Source organism: Apteryx mantelli, chromosome 9 (assembly GCF_036417845.1).
Source record: "Apteryx mantelli isolate bAptMan1 chromosome 9, bAptMan1.hap1, whole genome shotgun sequence".
Lineage (NCBI taxonomy): Eukaryota > Metazoa > Chordata > Aves > Apterygiformes > Apterygidae > Apteryx > Apteryx mantelli.
The window spans coordinates 19534190-19553302 of record NC_089986.1 but is presented as its reverse complement, the minus strand read 5'-3'; the positions used below and the strand labels follow the sequence as shown (position 1 = coordinate 19553302).

At 36.9% G+C, this 19113-nt stretch overlaps 1 protein-coding gene across 1 annotated transcript in view; it reads right to left on the bottom strand.

Moving 5' to 3' along the window:
* Positions 1 to 19113, bottom strand: part of DNER (delta/notch like EGF repeat containing) — a 147331-nt gene that overhangs the window by 10048 nt on the left and 118170 nt on the right. The window contains exons 9-11 of the mRNA XM_067301892.1: positions 9729 to 9851; positions 6245 to 6358; positions 4991 to 5122 (exon numbers count right to left, since the gene is read on the bottom strand). Of these exons, the coding sequence (XP_067157993.1) occupies positions 4991 to 5122; positions 6245 to 6358; positions 9729 to 9851 (369 nt within the window). The remainder of the gene's footprint in view (positions 1 to 4990; positions 5123 to 6244; positions 6359 to 9728; positions 9852 to 19113) is intronic.

Here is a 19113-nt window from a genome sequence, read left to right as displayed (position 1 = left end):
ACTCAAGAAAAACTCTGCCTCTTTTACTCTTCTTCTAAGGTGCATGGTGCCCTGGAGAACACAAAGGCAGATGCACAACCCCACGGAGAACCAGTACTTCAAGGACAAGGGCATCTCACAAGGTGCTACAGTACCAAGCCCACTGGAGCCTTCCATCAAGCAAAATTCCTCTGAGACTTCTCAAAGGGGACCTTAATGCAAAGCTGATCTGGAAGAGGCTTCTTGCATTTTAGGTATTCCAAATCTTCTTTAAAAATATTGCTAATGCCCAAAACTAATGGGAGAGTCTATCAATTGTCTGTGTCCTCAGCTCTGGTTTTCTCTAACATGGCTCAGATATTTCCAGTTACCCCCTACTTCCTCTACTGTTCATTTTTGGCAATTTTTTAAGACTACAGTCTCATAAATTGTTTCAAACCAGGAATGGACTTGATGAAACACTCTTGACTACAGAAATTTGACACTCTGAGAAAGCTATTTGTAGCAGGTGACTATTTCTTTTTCAGACAGACTTCCGCTTTTCACTGTCTTAGAAGCTTCCTCTTCTTAATGACAAACACAGTCTGGGAACAGGGCTGTCACGCTTATGCTCTGGGGATTTTCTTAGAAGCCACCTCTCAGGGATTTTGATGATGGCAGGTAACCAATTTGAGCACTGCAGCTAAAACCACAAGTTTAGTGGCATCTGTGGATAGAGTCTCCATCTATGGCAGAAATACAGGGTATAGGTAGAAAAAGAATATCTTTTTAGAGGAATGTTGGGAAAACACAGGGGATACACAAGGGCAGAACTTGAGGAAATGGTTGCTCTTTGTTCGCAATAGTAAAAGGCTGTCCTGGAGCACCTCTGAGCTTGTGCTCGCTCTTAGTCTGTAAATATGAGTTGAGAACAGGACTGCTTGTTTGTGATTTCTTCTTCAGAGATCAATAAAGTTTTGATCAGCCTGAATCATTCAGCGATTTAACGTTTCTGAAGCACAGTTGCTGCAGTTTGCTCAGTCTGCCTCCAAGGGAGCGAATACAGCTGTGCTGGGTTCGGTTTGGGAGGGGACTCTATTTTTGTTCCACAGCACATTTGCCACACACAGTGGTTTCTGTCAGGTTGTCAGACCAGGCCAAATTCAGATCTAAGGTAATGAGATATATGGCAAGACAGTTCTGTTTTAGGCTCCGTGTCTTACATCGCTGGTTGATAAGGATATGAAGAATTTCCTCCATTCTTCCTTCCCAGATAAAAATACAAAGATTAACAGCTTATACTCCAAAGATTAGAAAGAATATACAACAGCTCAAATTTACAGTGCTCTCAGTTGTCATAGTAATGCTAATAAAATTAATTAAGAATTAGATTTCATGGAGCACCACACAGTTTGTACTGCAAACACTCTGTAATGATAGTTCCCAAAAAACAAAATAGTTTGGCTTATCTTGCTAACTATATTAATATGTAGTTAATAGGCAAAGGTAATGGTATTAACAAATAAACAGCAGGCATTAGAGAATTTATGAGATGTTTTGTAAGGATTTTTACACTGAATGGTCCATTATCTTTTTGGCCAAATGCACTTCACTTTAAAAGGACAATTCACCTTATAATAAAGACTGATTAAATCCTATTGTTATTAATTAAAATTACTAACACTAGAAAGGACTACAAGATGACATAAAAAATATCAAAGTTCATTGCTAAGTAAATTAAATCTACCTCTTGACTATTTTATGGTATACAGAGCACTTGACAAGAAACTAAAGAGTACAATTTGAAAGAAGATAACCCTGAATCTTGCTATAGTGGTCACTTCCAGCTGATAAAGCAGATTGCTGGTGAAAAAATGAGAGCTACCAAGAATAAATAAAGAGTCGCTCCATAAAAAGGACTAAATACCATCAGCCTCCTTCACGGCTAATAACAGAAAATTACAAAAGATAAAGTGTGATCAATTTAGTCAATTGTCTCTGTAACATCAGCTCACTCCCATCTTGAGAAGTCTGAAGCTTAGCTCCATCATGTCTTTCTGCTGCATTCAAAGGGATGGCCCAAGACAGAGGGAGCCAGTATATGGTGTTTAAATTTAGATTTCCAATATATTATAAATCATTATGCACAAATTGCTAAAGCAATATGATGGAGAGATGAACAGATGAACACTAAGAGATTCAATGAACGAACTGAACAGAAATCCACTGCACCATTAGCTCAACTTCAGTGACCTCAGTCATGCTGCACCTATTTATAAAGGAGCTGGATATGGCCTTTCTATTTCTGTAGATGTGATCAGAATTGGATTTGGATCAGCTAGTCAATTCTTAGCTCAGAGAAAGAGAGTGAGCAAAAGAACTTCCCATGGATACATAGCTCTCTTGAAAAAATCTGAAGATCAAAATGCTTTCAAATCTTTCCTGCAAAGTGATTTTTTCAGAAATCAGTCCCTCTCTATTTGCATAATCCTTTGTATACCTGTTAAAATCCAAGCTCTTTAGGAAAGCTTCCATAGCTTTCAGTATAAATCACAGCACTGATTACAGAAGCTGCATTTCCGTACTTATATCTGACTATTGTGAAGTACCATGGTATCCCATAAACAATACATCATGCTTTGTCAAAGTGACTTTAGTAGTGAGGGAATGAGTGACATTTGTTGATGATAAGCTTTTTGAAGAAACTATAGGTAACCCTCAAATTTTAAACTTAATTGTTTTTCAAACTATGTGTCTACGTAAATGTACAAAGATTTTTTTTCCTGTTTTCATTCCTGTAAAACTAATCCAAGCCAGAATTTTATAGATTACATTTTTTATATTCCTATTAATATATATTTTTTACATTTTATTAGAGCATATATGCACTGTATTAGCTATCTTCGCTTGTTTGGTAAAACACACCGTAATTTCAACCTCTTCAATTGAGAGCAGTTGACATGAACAATACTATAGAATCTCTTCTCCAAAAATTGAGATGGAAAGAAAAGGTCTAATATTTCTGGCTAAGGATCAGCCCTGCAGTGTTATCAATGCCATTTAACACTCAGATAATTCCCTGCCTTCTTTTGCAGCAGTCACAAGATAAAAGAGCAAATCAGTCAAAAAAAGACTTAAAACAGCAACAACAAAGTGCTGCTGTTTCTCCCTGTCATCTTAACGTACATTGTTTACAAGTGTGTAATACGAGCAGAAATTCCAGGTTGCTGAGCAGCAGGCAAGGCCGCTGTGGCTCAGGTACAATCAGGTGCTATGCAGAGAGGAAATACGCTCTAAGCCTTGATGATTAACCTGGAAATGCATGTTTCAGGCATCACTAACAGCCTTATCAGTAAAAGCTCATCTGGGCACTGTACAGCATGAACAATCTGGTATATATAGCATACATAGCATATACAGCATCATGGTCCTGAGACTTAAGCAGCACGCAAAGCAGCAGTGCATGCCATTCACAGAGACAACAAAAAGGCAGTGCTGTCACCACCTCCGGACTAGCTAGCAATGCTCTTCTGCAGTCCTCACATTTGGCAGAAGGCAAAATATTTCAACAGACTTTCATTCAAAAGATTCCCCAAATGAAAGAGGATTTTCCACAGAAGGCTGGAGGCAGGTTATCCCTCCATGCAGTCATCATCATCAGGGGTGATCTGTAATTGTGTTGGTCTGTGCTTAAGCGCTGAGACTGAATTCACAACAGTTAAAGGGAGAGGAGGTCATATGCCAGTGAGTGCTTTCACTATAAAGCTTTGGATTTACAGCATCAGTCCAGATATGAACAGAATTGTCTTTTGAGTGAAAATAAGGGTTAACATCAAGAATAGAAATAAACTTAAAGAACAGTGGATATAAGTTTTACTTAAACTTATAGGCTTAAGTAACAAGAGAAGCTTGAAATCCTTGTGCGAATAAGACAAAAAAAACATTTTTTAATTTCAGCTTTTGTGTAGGCATGTTCTTATGAATGTACAGTAGGAGTTTTCTGAGTCCCTTTTCCTGTTTATTTTTTTAAACCATCACTTGTACCTGCAACATTAGCTGTAATGAGTGGTGTAAATCCCCTCATGCAACCCTGCATGTCTGTATAATATCTTGAGGGGATCCATGACCACAGTATTTAAGCGTTCAAGTAGTCAAATACACAGCTAAAGCCTCTGCTAAAGGTGAAATCTGTAGTCAAAGAACAAGACCTCAGTGAAATATAAAGCAGCTCTGTGAGCAGCAGAACTAATGAAACCTAATTTCTGTTTTAATTCTTCCACAGTTGGGCTTCATACTTTCTTCCTCTGATGGACTCTCTAAGTGTTCAATAAGGGTGAGCTCACACAGAAGCTTTTCTCTCTGCTAAGAGTTGAGAACACCCTGAAGCTATTCCTTCCCCAGACCTACTATTAGGGCTTCCCTGAGCTATTCTTACTAAATTCCTAGGAAATACTTTTCTTGGAGATTTCTCTTTTCAACAAATCTGGTGGAAATTGAAAAAGTTTCTACTGATGAAAGAGATAAATACATGCATACAGTCACAGCATGATTACATAGGATTTGTTTCCTTAGGCAAGCAAGCTTAAACTTGTTTTGCAGAAACACTACTAGAACTACAGGTACTCAGAAGTCAAAACAAGTCTGTTAGTACCATGCTCATAGCGCTATGGGAGTACACTTTACACAAGTATGAAATAAACTTTGAGACTTAAGTGCATTTTAAAAGAAAGGAAATTCTTACTGCCCAACTGTGAAATAGCTTCTCTGAAAATCTGGTCCAACACACCTCATAGTAGAGCACCAGAAACAGAAGTTTCTAACTTACGTGACCACCTTCAAAATATTATGGCCTAAGATAAAATGCATTTAACAGAATTTCAATAATTTACAGAAGATTCAGGATATTTGTGCACATAGGTATTAAGAGACAGCAATAAATTTCTTTGCTATAATTTCTATATCTTTTTAGAAGTTTTTAGGACAACTAACTACATACATATTAAAAAAAATTTATAAAGTTTTATAAACTTACGTATTTCGCAGTTTGCACCAACCCACCCATGTGGGCAGTGGCAGGTATAACCATTGGGCTGATCTATGCAAGTTCCAGCATGGTGACATGGGTTGCTGTCACAGTCATTTATATCAATTTCACACTCTTCACCTTTTATCAGGGGGAAAAAAAAACAAAAAACAAAAAAACTTTGATATAGTGGCTGTATCGTATCAGATATGCCATCAATGTCATTTGATTCTTCTCTAGCTGCATGACACCTTACAGCTCAATAGCATTTTCATTCTCAGGGTATCAAAATTATTCTACAAATATTTCAAGAAATAAGTCTCGCAGAGCCTCCAAGAAGGATATATTATCTTCATTCAACCATGTGAAAACAAAATCTGAAGTCTGAGTGACTTGACTAACCTCACTCAGATTGTCTCTCATTTCTTTAAACATAAACATGTTTGTCTTTCTCAGTCAAATGGGACATAACAATTTACCATGTATATTCTGAAGTGCTATACAGTAATTACAATTATAATGCAGATAATCGGTGCTGCAGAGAAACAGCCATTGTACAACAGAAAGCCAAATCTTTTTAAAAAATTGCACTTTAATTAGCACAGAACTAAAAGCATCATTTGATCTACAAAACAGCTATGAACAGATTCATCTCTTACTATCACACTGGATATTACCTTATATGACAAACAGAGCATCAGGTTGTAAATTATCTTGACAGCAGATATTTGGATTACACCAATCATGTCAGTTTAAATACAAGGCAAAAGGATTAAACAGGCTGCTTCCCATTACTCTAAAAGTGTAAATTGATTCATAACAAGCACTTTAAGGCTTTTAGCAATTGCATATTAAGGTAACAAAATGAGTTCTTTCCTCAGCTCACAGTAACTAATAGGTCAAGGTTAACACATTTTCCAGTTTCAACAGCATCCAATTAGTACTGGCTTACCTGGCAGTCTTCAAAATATTATTTTTAAAATGCAATCTAGCCTCAAGCAAAAATGTCACAAGGAATGTTAAATAGGTGTTAGCTTAGTGAATTCTCTTTAGCAAGAGATATTTTGCTGCAAAATTTTGAAGTTCAAAACCATTGTAACATCAATGACTTTTCACTCCCACAGGATTGATTACAATTCAGCAATATTCAAATTAATTTGTTTCCTTGAAATTAATTTGTTTCCTTGAACAAATACAGTGTTATTTGGCATCTGGACACAGTGAATAACAATTAAACACTCTGTGTAATTTGCAATTACTTGCCTGCATATCCAGGTGAACAAATGCAAGTAGCATTTAGACCTTCACTGTCACAAGTGCCACCATTCTGACAGTTGATGTTAACACAAGGATCTTTGTATAATTCACAGTGCCTTCCTGAAAAGGTAAAATTAACAACTGCTGTTACATTGACTATACTGACAGTCTGAAATGAGTATGTATGATATCTTAACTCCACCTGGATGAAAGCAATGATATGCAGGCTCAAAGCCTGATTGTCCCCTGTCACACACATCAAATGACAAATAAGACATTGAAGTCAGTGAGATTAGCCTTTGTAAAACAATGCTATACAAGACTAAAGTCATATGTTTTATGGTGGTTGAACTTTAACATGCATGCCACCCCTCACGCCCTCACCCACCGAGGCTTTGGGACAAGGGAGTTAGAGAGCTAGGGCAACTTCTGCTCTCTAACAAGAACTGGCGGACGATCTAGGGAAAAACAACGGTGTAACAAAGCACAAGCTGATCAGCTACTCTGCAGTAGGATTTAAACCGTAATTATCCTCAGTAAGAAGTTCATGTAAAAACTTTTTTCATAATGTACATATGTAGTCTGATGCCTTTCATTGACTCTTGAGGAAACTGAAAAGAAATATCATTTGATAAGCCAATAAAAGAGCAATTAATTTATTCAAATGTATAGCTAAAAATGAACACTTGGGTTGGTCAGCTTCAAACCCCTGTCTTTGATGTCTCGTTTTCACATGTAAGCTACATGAATTCATTAGTTTTGCTTTGCAGAAGATAGTACAATCTGGAATACAAAATTAAAAGCACAGCAGATTGCCACCTGGGGATGGGGAGGGAGGATCTTATGCCACTACTTCATGCGTCATTTTCTCTGAGTCTACTTTCCAGATAAAAACAGAAAAATCAACACATGAATGCTCTAATCAGTACATGGATGGCAAAGAAACATGAACAAATAAATTTGCGTATGAGAATAATGAAGGATTGGGGAGACTTGGTATATAATTTATCTACTACACAGAAATTCACTTGTATTCAAAATACCTACTTAAGTTTATCCATTAATGTTAGATTTAAGCCTAAGCCTAGGTCTTATCAGCATTCTTTGCTTGGGAATGAATCCAAAATGACCATTTGGCTAAAATCAAAAATTATTCTCAAGTCTTCCCATTTTTAAACTTACTGCAACAATTTCAACAAACTAACTGAAAAGCAGGACAGGATTCTGAACGCTTCCATGTGATTACATTTACAAATTACAAGCACACATTTTTTGCTTTTTAAGGTGGCTCATGTTGCTAAGTCCTTACAAACTAAAGGTGCAGAATCAATCAAGAGAAGCATAAACTCATATTGTTTATTACGTATAAAAACCGTAATACAACTTGGACATCAGGAAAATATTTCTAATGACAAGGTAGTGAAGAATACTGCAGGAATAGGTTGCTTGTGGAGATTACAGAACCTGCAGTGTTGGAGGACAGCAAGAAGAGGTTAGACAAATGCATGTAAAAAATGGCATACATCTAGCTGATCCTGCCTTAATCCTTCCCAGCCTCTTTCATGAATACCAATTTTATTGCACGGGAATTGGAAAGTTTGTGAATTTGAAGTTGCAGGGTTTGAGAAGCAGAATTATATATGGGTAAAATTAGTGAGAAAACAGAGCCATTTGGGGAAAGAATATGGGAAAGAAAAATAATACAAAAACAGAAGAAATATGGCAGATGGATGCACACAAATTAGTGAGTGAGCAGCTTAAAAGTAATGAACTTGGTTCTCTACCATACAACATTGTGCAGCATGTAGAGCAATGTAAATGTACTTCAGTTATATAAAAAGAGTCATTAAAGTAGAGTTAAGAACAATAATTAAAAAGTTACGAAAAAATCATGTAACTTAAATATGTATTTATACTCACTACACACTGCCTGAAATCATTTGGTCAGCCTGTCAGCAACAAAAAGGCAGAGCACTCTAGTCTGAGCAGCAGAAGCCAGCAGAGCAGTAAGCCCACACGCACATGCTGCTGTAGACTTCAGTCCAGACCAGCGGTAACACCTCTGCTCTATCTGCCAGACAAGAGACCCTAAAAAGGCAGGCAGGGGGTGCAGAAGGACCACAGACAGGGGAGGTCTGGGCTGGTATTGCTAAAACTGAGGCCTCTAATTGCCTACAGACTGCCTTGAGCCGGGTACCTCAGCTCTATTCATCGGTGAGACTAAGCACCATAAGTCTGGAGCAACAAAGAAGGTGCCCTAATGGGCAAAAAGGCCTTGCAGGAGCGGGTCCCCTGCTGGCATCCGAGGCAGAATGAACTGCTTATAAGCCAGGTGCGGTACACGCAGTGCTTTCGATTGCATATACAGGTGGGCTGAGTACCTAACATAAAGTCATAACATTATAGTTAAGGGCTCTTTAAACTGTCATGAAAAGCTGAGGGCCATTTCCTCACTAAGCCTCTGGAATGGTGAATTCTTTATCTATTGTCAAAGAACAGTGAAATTACCAGCGTGAAATACATATATAGCCTCAAGCAGTCGCTAACTGAGTATTACTCCTCAACACAGATAAGTATTGATATTCTTAATGAGAAAAATGCTTGGGTAATGTTCCTTAAAACATAATCATTCTATGTAAAATATATATATATATATATATATGTAATAGTAACATCAGATAGTTATTTTCAAAATGTTCTCACAGCATGATTCAAAACAGAATACACAAAACAAAGCAGCATTTTAGCCCTCCAAAGAGACATACCACAAAAAGCTGACAGGTTACTCTATCTAAAACTGAAATCTACTGCAAGATAAATGATTTTGTACAGCAAAACATGTACTTTTTTCTTTTATTTTATAAATTACTTGAGAAATTCTAAAAGCAGATTCCTTTATAACATATATATGATTAGATTCAGTTAACATGGGAGAACAGTCCCAGAACTACTACTTTTTCCAGGGTTTATGCTTTCTTTATTTTGGTTTCAACCAAAATAAATACTTCCATTTTTACTCCTTCATGCTAAACCGTTTCAAATACTAATCTTTTATTACTGTGTTTTTAACTCAGTTCACTGGAGAAAATCCAAAAAATGATTCGGAAAGCCCTCCACATAATGGCTCCGTCATTAACTGATGAAAAATTTCATCCAACATTTTCTTTTAAAAATAAATCACGCTCTAACATGTCTTAAAAACAACTGAAAAAGGTGTGTCTAAGAAGAACAGAGAGAAGCCATAGAAGCCTCTTAAAAGGACATACATTTCTCACATGAGCACCTAACTATACAGACCGGCTAAATCCGAACTTCTCATTTGAATAAATATCATGGGATCAGGATCTACTTTTGTTTCCTTTTACTTTAGATGATGGGATATTACCGTTCGTTTCTGCACAATGGAGGGTATTGCACATCTCTGTAACAGAACCTATGATAAAAAAGATGCAGAAAAATCCAGAAAGTTGGAGGTAAGACCACGCTTTACCTTCATATTCGGCAAGGCACACGCATTCATAGCTATTGACAAGGTCTCTGCAGGTGGCTCCGTTCTGGCAGGGGGCAGAAAGGCATTCATTATACTCCTCTTCACAGTAAAGGCCATGGTAACCTAAATCACATGAAGAGGAAATAAAACATGCTATGAAACACTTCCCAGTAACAGTCATCAATTAAGCCACTATAGATTGTGGGCAGATGTTTGCTAATTGAAATATACTGTGCAGACAGATACGTGTTAAGACACCAATTTTAAGGACATCTGCTCCCTAGCTAAAATTATTTAAAAAAAAAAAAGCGAGGGAGCACAAGGTACTAAAAGAGCTCTCAGGCACTTCCAGCGTGGTAAACAGCAGCGAGGCAGAAAGCACAGAGGCAGGTGACCAAGGCCACTATTATTATTAGCAATGTAAATTACTGCACTCTGAATGTAAAATGGAATAATCTAATAACTACGTATCTACCAGTTTTCCTGGATACTCACACCTCCGCAACTTTTCATCAGTGATGCCAGTTATACAACCGCAGTTAGAATGATAACGTATTTTAACTTCAGTGCTGTACAACGGCGCTGTCAAGCACCGTAGAAGCATTAAGATGCTCAGTTTTCAATTTCCCAAGCGGGAGGCAGGCATTATAGTCTGGTTATGCAGACAGAGAAAGTAGAAACACAGAAAAGCTATGAGACCTGCTAATGGCCACTTACTGAATCAATTGTACCATGAGGTAAAAAAGCAAGAATTAATCCACTTGAACTAGTGCTTTTCTCATGATTTAGTGCATCATATGATCATCAACCTTAACATTAGTTGAAATGACTTTCTATATACAGTGCATCAGGTCAAAGTAGCACCTACTCATATTAAGTAACAACATAAATTAGTATAGCATAACAGAGGAAATAAGTAGCTACAATGCTAAAATATGTTTGCTTGATAATATTGATATTATTAGTATTACTTGCTATTAAATACAAAGAACTGTAAGCCTGATCACCTTAGAGACAATTCCATTTGATACCAAGAAACTTATTTTATTCCTCTTTAACAGACCCAGATTATATTTTTACTAATAAAAAGTTTCCTCTCTTCTTTCTTCTACTTCAGTTACACTTTTTTTTTTTTTTTTTTTTTTTTTTTTTAACATAGGGGCTGCTTTCCAACTCCAATAATGATGTCTAAATGTGTGGCCAAATACATCAACAAGACAAAAAATATTGCTCATGATGCTTAGTAATGTATTAAATGCAACATAAATATTGCTTTCTCCCTGACAGACCAGCATTAGTACAGAAGAATTGTAAAACTGCTGGTGTGTCTGACCAATGAAAAAAGTACTAAACAATTTGCTGAAGTCTTGCTGAATAGTTTTCCCATCGCTCCCTCAAGGTTGCGGGGATTGCTTCATTATAAAGCTAAATTACCTTTATGGAAAGGTTCAGAACTTCAACAACAGCAATTTTCTATTATGTAACAAAATTGTATGTATGTATTAAACAAAATATGCTTTTATCTTTCCGAAAGAAGTAACAAACACGTTTGTACCAAAACATGTGTCTTTCATAATGTTTACACCCATTTTGGAAATTCTGGCAAATGACTGAGCGAACAAACTATTGCATTTTCTACCACATCTATTCAACTATTAACTATCTTCTGCTAGTCACAGCATGTGACTTGGGGCATCACACAGACGCCCTCTCCAGCTGAGTAAATCACAGACCAGGAAGTTAACATCAACGGCATCACCTGGGTCATTAACACAGATAATTGCCTCAGATGTCTCAGCAAATGGTTTGGGTTCAAACTGCAGAACCATCTCGTCTTTAGCCATCCATGAAAAGCTGAAGGTAGAAATTCTAGCACACACTATTGTCCACAGGGTAACTCCAAAGACACTTTGTATGAAGTGATTATTTCACCCTCTTTTTCATTGCGGGTTGTTATTTTACAATATTTGCCTGGCCCTGGAAATAACGTAGAGTAGGGATATTTTCTTTATCTGTTTTAAATAGAAGCTTGCTTATATTCCTTCAGATCTGCTCAATATTCTTGAAATTTATTCCTGAGGAAGGCCAATGTTACACATTAAAACAGGCAGTTTCCAATATGCCTTTACATTAAAAAGAGTTTCACAGAGAACAGCCATACAGAGAAGCTATATCACTGTACTTTAACACTATATTAGGACACCCTTCCCACCCCTACTGTGGATTAATTTCAGTTAAACCAGTTATTAAACATCTAACCTTCCTGACTCTTCACAGCTAATGTTCCCCTCTCGACCTCCTGTGAGTGTGATGTAATACCAGAAAAATACATTTGTAATTTATAAAATAATACTGTGCATTGGAACAGTGTTTATATGTTTCTTAAAATCTTGATCTGCTTGTTACATATACCTATAGAAGCAATAATATATGAATGAAGAACCATGAATAAAGATGCCATGGAGAAGAAGGCCTGAAATATAAAGTGCAAATTCTCCATTGTGATTGTATTTCTTAAGATAATCTCTAGTTAGTAATAAAACTTATGGACATGACATGAATGTGTCTTTCATGAAAAGGGAACCAAAAAGAGGGGCAAATTCTGATCTTAATAAGTGCCAAACTATATTCACTCTCCTGGTCTAAGTTTTTCTCAAAATTATCATAGAACCATAGAAAATAGGAAAAATGGCACCTCCAGGCACCATTCCTCTCTCCCAGTTACAGATAATTAAAAACAACAGTGTATGAAGGTACAATAGATGCTAGTAGTCCACAAGGTGTTATGTGCAATATTACCCATTTGCTTTTGCACAAAATTCTCTTCTTATAGTAAACTTAGTCAGTCAGATTAGTGGCTTATTAAGAAACGTTTTAGAACCACCTTCTCTAAAGCTGTTAGCCAGGCAATAGAGAATTAGTTAAGCTAAACAGTACGCTATTTCCTACTATAGTTTATCTAGCTTAGGATGAAACAAGATATCCTTATGTAGTGACATCTGTAGCCAATGTACAAACCACAGAAATTTGAAAACTTAAAAGAAAAACATGTGGGATTTCCTTGTGTTCAACACAGGTATAATTAGATATTTTGAGAACAAATGTTTTGACATGCTGTTGCACAGTTTTCACCCCTCAAAGGGAACAGACTGAATTTTGTGACTGAACAGTTGTCTGTTTTCCAAAATCAATATGTAATATCAATATCACCTCTTTACCATGCAGTCAAACACTGCACAATGAGGGGAAAATATTTTCTCTCTCCACGAGAGGGCAGATCTCACCTACACACACTATTTCACCCTCACTGTCCTTACCCTGGTACTAACAGATTAATTTTACTTGAATTGTCTGTGAATGGAAAAAAAAAAAAATCGAGCTAGGAGGCATCATATAATTCTTAACAAGTATTTCTCTTTTGTATTACTGCTTTATAATGATACTGATGAATCAGCCATGTATTATGTATTATTTTTGCATGGGTACAAGTATCTTCAGAAATACTACATAAATAATTTCTATACTTTCATTAAAGAAATTAAATGGAGACAGGAGCACCTTTCACAGATAACTTCAGAATAACAGAATCTAGTATAGTTGCTCCCTCTTTTTCTAATAACTTTATAAAGATTCCATTGCTTTTATACTCATAAGTCATGCCAAATGCAGCTCTTTGCATCTTTTGGGGTGTACAGCTTTTCTATGGACATATTCAGAAAGGAAGAAACAATATCTACATTGATATCACTTCTCCGCATGCTGTGTCCTGAGCAGAAAAACACATTTGACAATACAACTTCAAATAGGGCAACTAAAATTATTAAGTTCTTTTTTCCAGGTCATTAAAAAGCGAGTACTAGCACCTCTGCGCATGAAAGCAGAACTTGCTAATGACTGTCCCATTCTGATGAGCCCTCCTCAGGGGCTGGGGAGTGGACAGGGAACCTGGAAAAAAAAAAAACCCTAAAACAAAGGTGTTCCCACATTATCTCTCTTCCATCTAGGTGACTGTCCCATCTGCTACTCTTCTTTATAAAGATAGAAACAGCTCTGTTGGTGCTCTTCTCTGGATTCCCAAATCTTTCTTTCTCTTTCTTAAACAACAGGAAGGCTGCCTTGAAGAGGCTGGGTACGTGCCTTTGCTCTCTAGCATGGTCTTCAGACAGCTACATGCTTAGGTGAACTCTCTTTGCTTGATGCCTATGTTAAAAATTGCTCATGGAGAAAAGGTGAAATGGAAATGGAAAGCACAATCTGGGTCAAGAAGGTTGACAAAAAGAAGTCATAGGCTTTGTCAAAACCTTCAAGAGCAGTTGATGGGGCAAAAGATACAGCAGGGCTTGCTCACCCCTTGAGAACATCTGCACTACCAGGTTAACAAAAGACAGAGGGAGAAACTTCCTCTCCCTTTATGAATCAATAAAGAACAAAGTAGAAAGCTCTTGAAGCTTTTCTTAGATGCTACCTCCTCAGCAGTGATTCCCAGGACTTATCCTCACTTAACACTTCAACAAATCAAGACAGCAGGACAAAAATCCCATATTTGTGGGAAGGCCTAATGGGATACAATGCAAAAGAACTTTGTTTTGCAGAGAACTGCATCAATTCATAGACGATCCATCCTTAAATCCCTCAGAGAATTACGCATCATACAGTTAAGAAGGAAAAGTGTGTTCTGTTAAAATCTGAGACTATGTAGCAACTAAATAAAGTGAGAAAGAGAGAAAAGCTGCTACAGAAACCAGGAGGGTAGGAAGGCTTATCAGCCATGGCCAGATTGTGTAGAGGGTTTTCTTAAAGCAGAGGTGGGAACAGGATGATGAAACAGAGGCAAAAAAGGGGCTCCCAGGCAGTCTGGAACAGGAATTTACCCAAAGCCGCTTCTGACAGAGCTTGCATTTCCTGCTCCAGCTCCAAAGTGTGGGAAAGGAAAAGACAGAGTAAAGAAAAATTGGTACTGCTATGGACAGATGTTGGACCTGTCTCTGCAGATGCACTGAGATAAACCTATCCTTCCATGCCTGTCTAATTAAGCTACATGAGCAAAAAGCCAGGGTAGAGGAAACATACTCCTAGGTATTACATCTGAAGTTGCCACCACTCTTCAAGCCCTGAAGAGTGCTCCTCTTCCTTTAAATGTTTTATTTGTGCTATTGTATATATTTATATAGTAGGGTGCAGGTATTAATGTCTGTACATGTGATTTGTATTTTCAAATTCCATTCCTTTATGTCTTTAAGAAAATCAAATGCAGAAGTTCACTGCTATATAAAGTTATTCAATTTCTAGACAGGTTTTTTCACTTTGGGCCAGGCAAAATTAAAAAGAAATTCAGGAACTAAATGAATGTTCTGTGAAAAGACACAGTAGGGGTCCAATTGGTTTCATGAATCAGGGTCTAAATGAGCAAACCAACAAATGATCACACGAATTTTTCTTAATCAAGAATAGTTCTTGAACAGGTGATAAGCATGAAAACCCAAGACATTTAAACTATGAATCAAATGTCCAAACATTGGGCATTTCTTTTTTATCTGTAGAGGACCAGGCAACAAGGACTCATAATTATTTATTGCCAACTTCTCTGAAAGGTTTTATCTTGGGATGATCTTTAGAACTGCGTAACTCTACGCTGCATGACCCTGAACCTCGAACAAGGCAGATCGAGGAGACCCAGCAAAATCAACACAATTTCACATGGATCCAAGGATATGCTCACATGATTCCAACTGCAGAACCGGGACCTAAAAGGACAACGAGCATTCATGTCAAACTAATAAACGAGCTTCTTTTAATCTCACTAAAACTATTTATATCCTATCGCACTAGAAGGCAGGCAGGCAGTATGAAAACACACAACAGGAAATATTTCACCCAATAACAAAAATCCTTGCACTCAGCAAATTGTTTCTGCTCAAGGTTGAGTTTGCAGCCTTAGATTTTTCCCCTCCCCAGTTCAGTCCCGTTCTTAGGAAAGCTAAGGCTGTGAAGAGTCATATATAATACAATTTCTTGCTAAAAACAACAGTAAGGCTTCTCTGAAAATTGAGAACACAAACACCAAGGGTATGTCACCTGAAATTTGTGCTGACTGATCATATTTTGGGTATATAAACATACAATTAAAGGTTCACTGGTAAAGTTTCACGTGCAATTAAGAAACAACACATATAATACCTACTGCTGTATGTATTATTATATAGGCTTTTGAATTCCACAGAACCCTCCCAGCAGGACATTTGAAAAAGACCTATATTCAACTTAGAAATGGCTTACACATTTTATTTTGTTTTTCAATTTTGGAAAGGGAACATTCAAAAACTGCTTTTTAAGTTAATTTATACAAATTAACTTTTCTATACAAGCTATTAGATCATGTTGGTTATCCAAAACCATGCTTACAACAAGAGCCAACCCAACAAAATCAGTTGCAAGTGACTGGTTGCACGTGTTCTGCAAATTTTGCAGATATGCAAGTATAACTATCATTTATCATTCTTCAGATGTGCACACTGGTCAGAAAACATGGAAACCAAACTGCCTACCAGGCAAGGAGACTTTCACAGACCTTGGGCTAATTGGAACTGTTTAAAATTCCTCTCTTGTTTAATTTTTGAGGCAGAAGTAACACAGAAAAAAATCCAGCTGACACTGTATGCCTGCTGGTAGAAATGGTGCATAAAGGACGGACAGCATTCAGGTTGCAGATACAAGCAAAATTCTGCAGTCCTTCGCCTCCATAATAAGAAATGTTATCCTCTCTCAGATACCTCAGAAAAAGAACACAACTTCCGAGGACTGAACACAAAAAATTTAGTGAAATTGATGGGCTCTGAAGGTTTTAAAACAGTATGTTTCAGATACACTATAAAACCAATACAGAAGAGAGTTCCAAAATGTCATTTGATAAAATTACTATTAATATATCTAAGAAATATTGTATATGAATTCAGTGATAGGCTTGAAAATGAAAGATCTCCCCATAAAAGAATTGGGTAATCTAGGAGTTGGCACACTGAGGCTGAGAGCCTGGAAGCCTCAGGCTCTCAAGAGGCAGAGATCATTTCTTTCCTACCAATATATGGTAATATCTCTACGCAGTCAGAATATTTATCATTAGTCCTTGATAATGCTACCAAACCACACACAAATCATATTCATCCATTTTGCAAGCAATGTAATAGTGGCTGCTAAAGTCTCTGCAGGCAAAACTGTGAACAGACCTCAGCTTTTTAATACATCAGAGGCATAACTCATCTACTTTATCACAGTGCCCTTTGATGAAGATACCAAAAATGCATGGTAGCCCATGCTCTACAGCCCCTACTTCAGTTATTTAGGAATTATAACCTAGGAATCCTCAAATTTAGCTCTTAATGTGTGCCTTATAAATAATTATGCAAACTGATGGCAAAGTGAGTGCCATGCTGTCTCCTAAATGCTGATCTACAGAGAAGTTAACTACCATTTATCTGTTATGCTTTTAACTCATGTGGATAAAGTCTGAAGATAATTGGTTCAAAACCTGCTGATAACCTATGGCACAAAAAGATTCCCCAAAACCCCCCAGAAAACCCATCCTGCAAAAACCATAATGGAGAATACATAATAATGAAAAGACACAAGAAAGGAGGAAACAAACAATACTGATCATTCCTACCTTGATACAGCATAATTACAGTTGTTTATAATTCTTTTGAAATAAACTATCCATTTATCATAGATAAATTAATGACAAACTCTCACAATTTGGCAGCTACCTTAAGGAAGTAATATTTCATTATTTGCAGTGGGAAGTCCTTCTAGAACAAATGTTCATTTTTAAAAATAAAGTTTACAGTGGTCTACAAAAAGTTTGGAAATATATAGATCAGTTCCTTAAATGCTTCACGTAACATTTCACACATGGAGCAATACAAAAGAGTTCAACTAAAGTGTCACATATGGTCTTAAATGCAACCTCTCTGACTCTCAATCTGGCAAACTTTTACTTGCACAAATACTGTTTGAATCAAAATAAGTTTCCATAATATAAGAGAGGTATGAGATTATTTTTAATCCCTGAGTGAAAAAAATTATTTTGAACAAAACTAACCAATAACTTTTGCTTAGATTTAGGTGATAAATTTCAGGGGGAAAAAAAGAATTTATTTTGCCAAGAATATTTAACTAGCTTTTTGTTGTTTGAATTGCAAGCAAAGTGCATTCTGGAGAAGATTAAGGCTTCCCAGATTTCCTTCAAACCAGAAATATCTGTTTTTTCCTACAATGGATGACTTCTGAAAGAAACCTCATGCTGGACAGCTCCCAGTACTCTGATTCAGAAATCGGATCCCTTTTCACACTAGAAATTCAGAAGCAAATTTTTACACTGACTGTGAAGTCCAGATTTCTGTTGACTTGTCACCTCTTCTCACAGATTATGCAAGACTCTAGTATCTCTTTTTGTGTTTCAGCTTCTACAGTTCAAAGCATTTGCTTCCTGTCAGTTCTTTTCAGAACTTGTCAGAGGATGCACAGCACTGGTGTTCTTAGCACAGTTCTTCATCAGTGTTTATTTTTTTTTAATCAAATGTAATTTCAGTCATATATTAGAAACCACTTAAAGATCAAAAGATGCTGAAATACTTTGATCACTTTCCCTGTTGTCCAGGTAGGAAGCTCCTCATCTCAGCAGTTCCTCCAGCCTCTGTACAGATGTTTCTTAACCATGCTCTAACTGCTCCTACTGTGAATAGCTAGAAAAACAGCAGTTTGATGTTCAGAAGCTGAACAAGTTAACAAAATACTAATTAGGTGGTCAAAGAATAGGTTTATGCTACCACAACTCTCATATTCCTACCTGCTGAGGTTTTCTTTCCGTCTCCCTGGATTTTTTTGAACCTCAAATCTATTTCTCCTTTTTACTCCCTCTGCTAGAGTCCTACTGGGGGCTGGGAGCAGAAAAAAATATCAGAAATGAAGGGGTAAATACCAAACTATCAAATTCTCAGCTCTAAAAATGAATTTAGACAAACAGCACCTGGCAAGTTCAACTACCTGCAGCCAAAAAGTTATTTTTGTCAGACATGGAACTAATTACCAACTGATAAGGATTCTAGTTTGTTCTGTCGATAAAACAGGATATGCTAGCTATATTTAAATATGATTAGGCCTGTTGCTCTTCATCTCAATACCCAATCCTAGTCGCTAGGGGTTCCTCTGCTATGCAGATCAACAGTAAAGCAATAAAATGCTTCAAAAAGGAAGACTGAAAATTTGTAATGGAAGACTCATCATCTTCACCTCCTGAAATGTATAAAACAAACCACATGTAAGGAAATAGTATTTCTGTCTTACATAAGCCATTCTTCAGTCCAGATGAAAACTGCCTATAGCATTCATA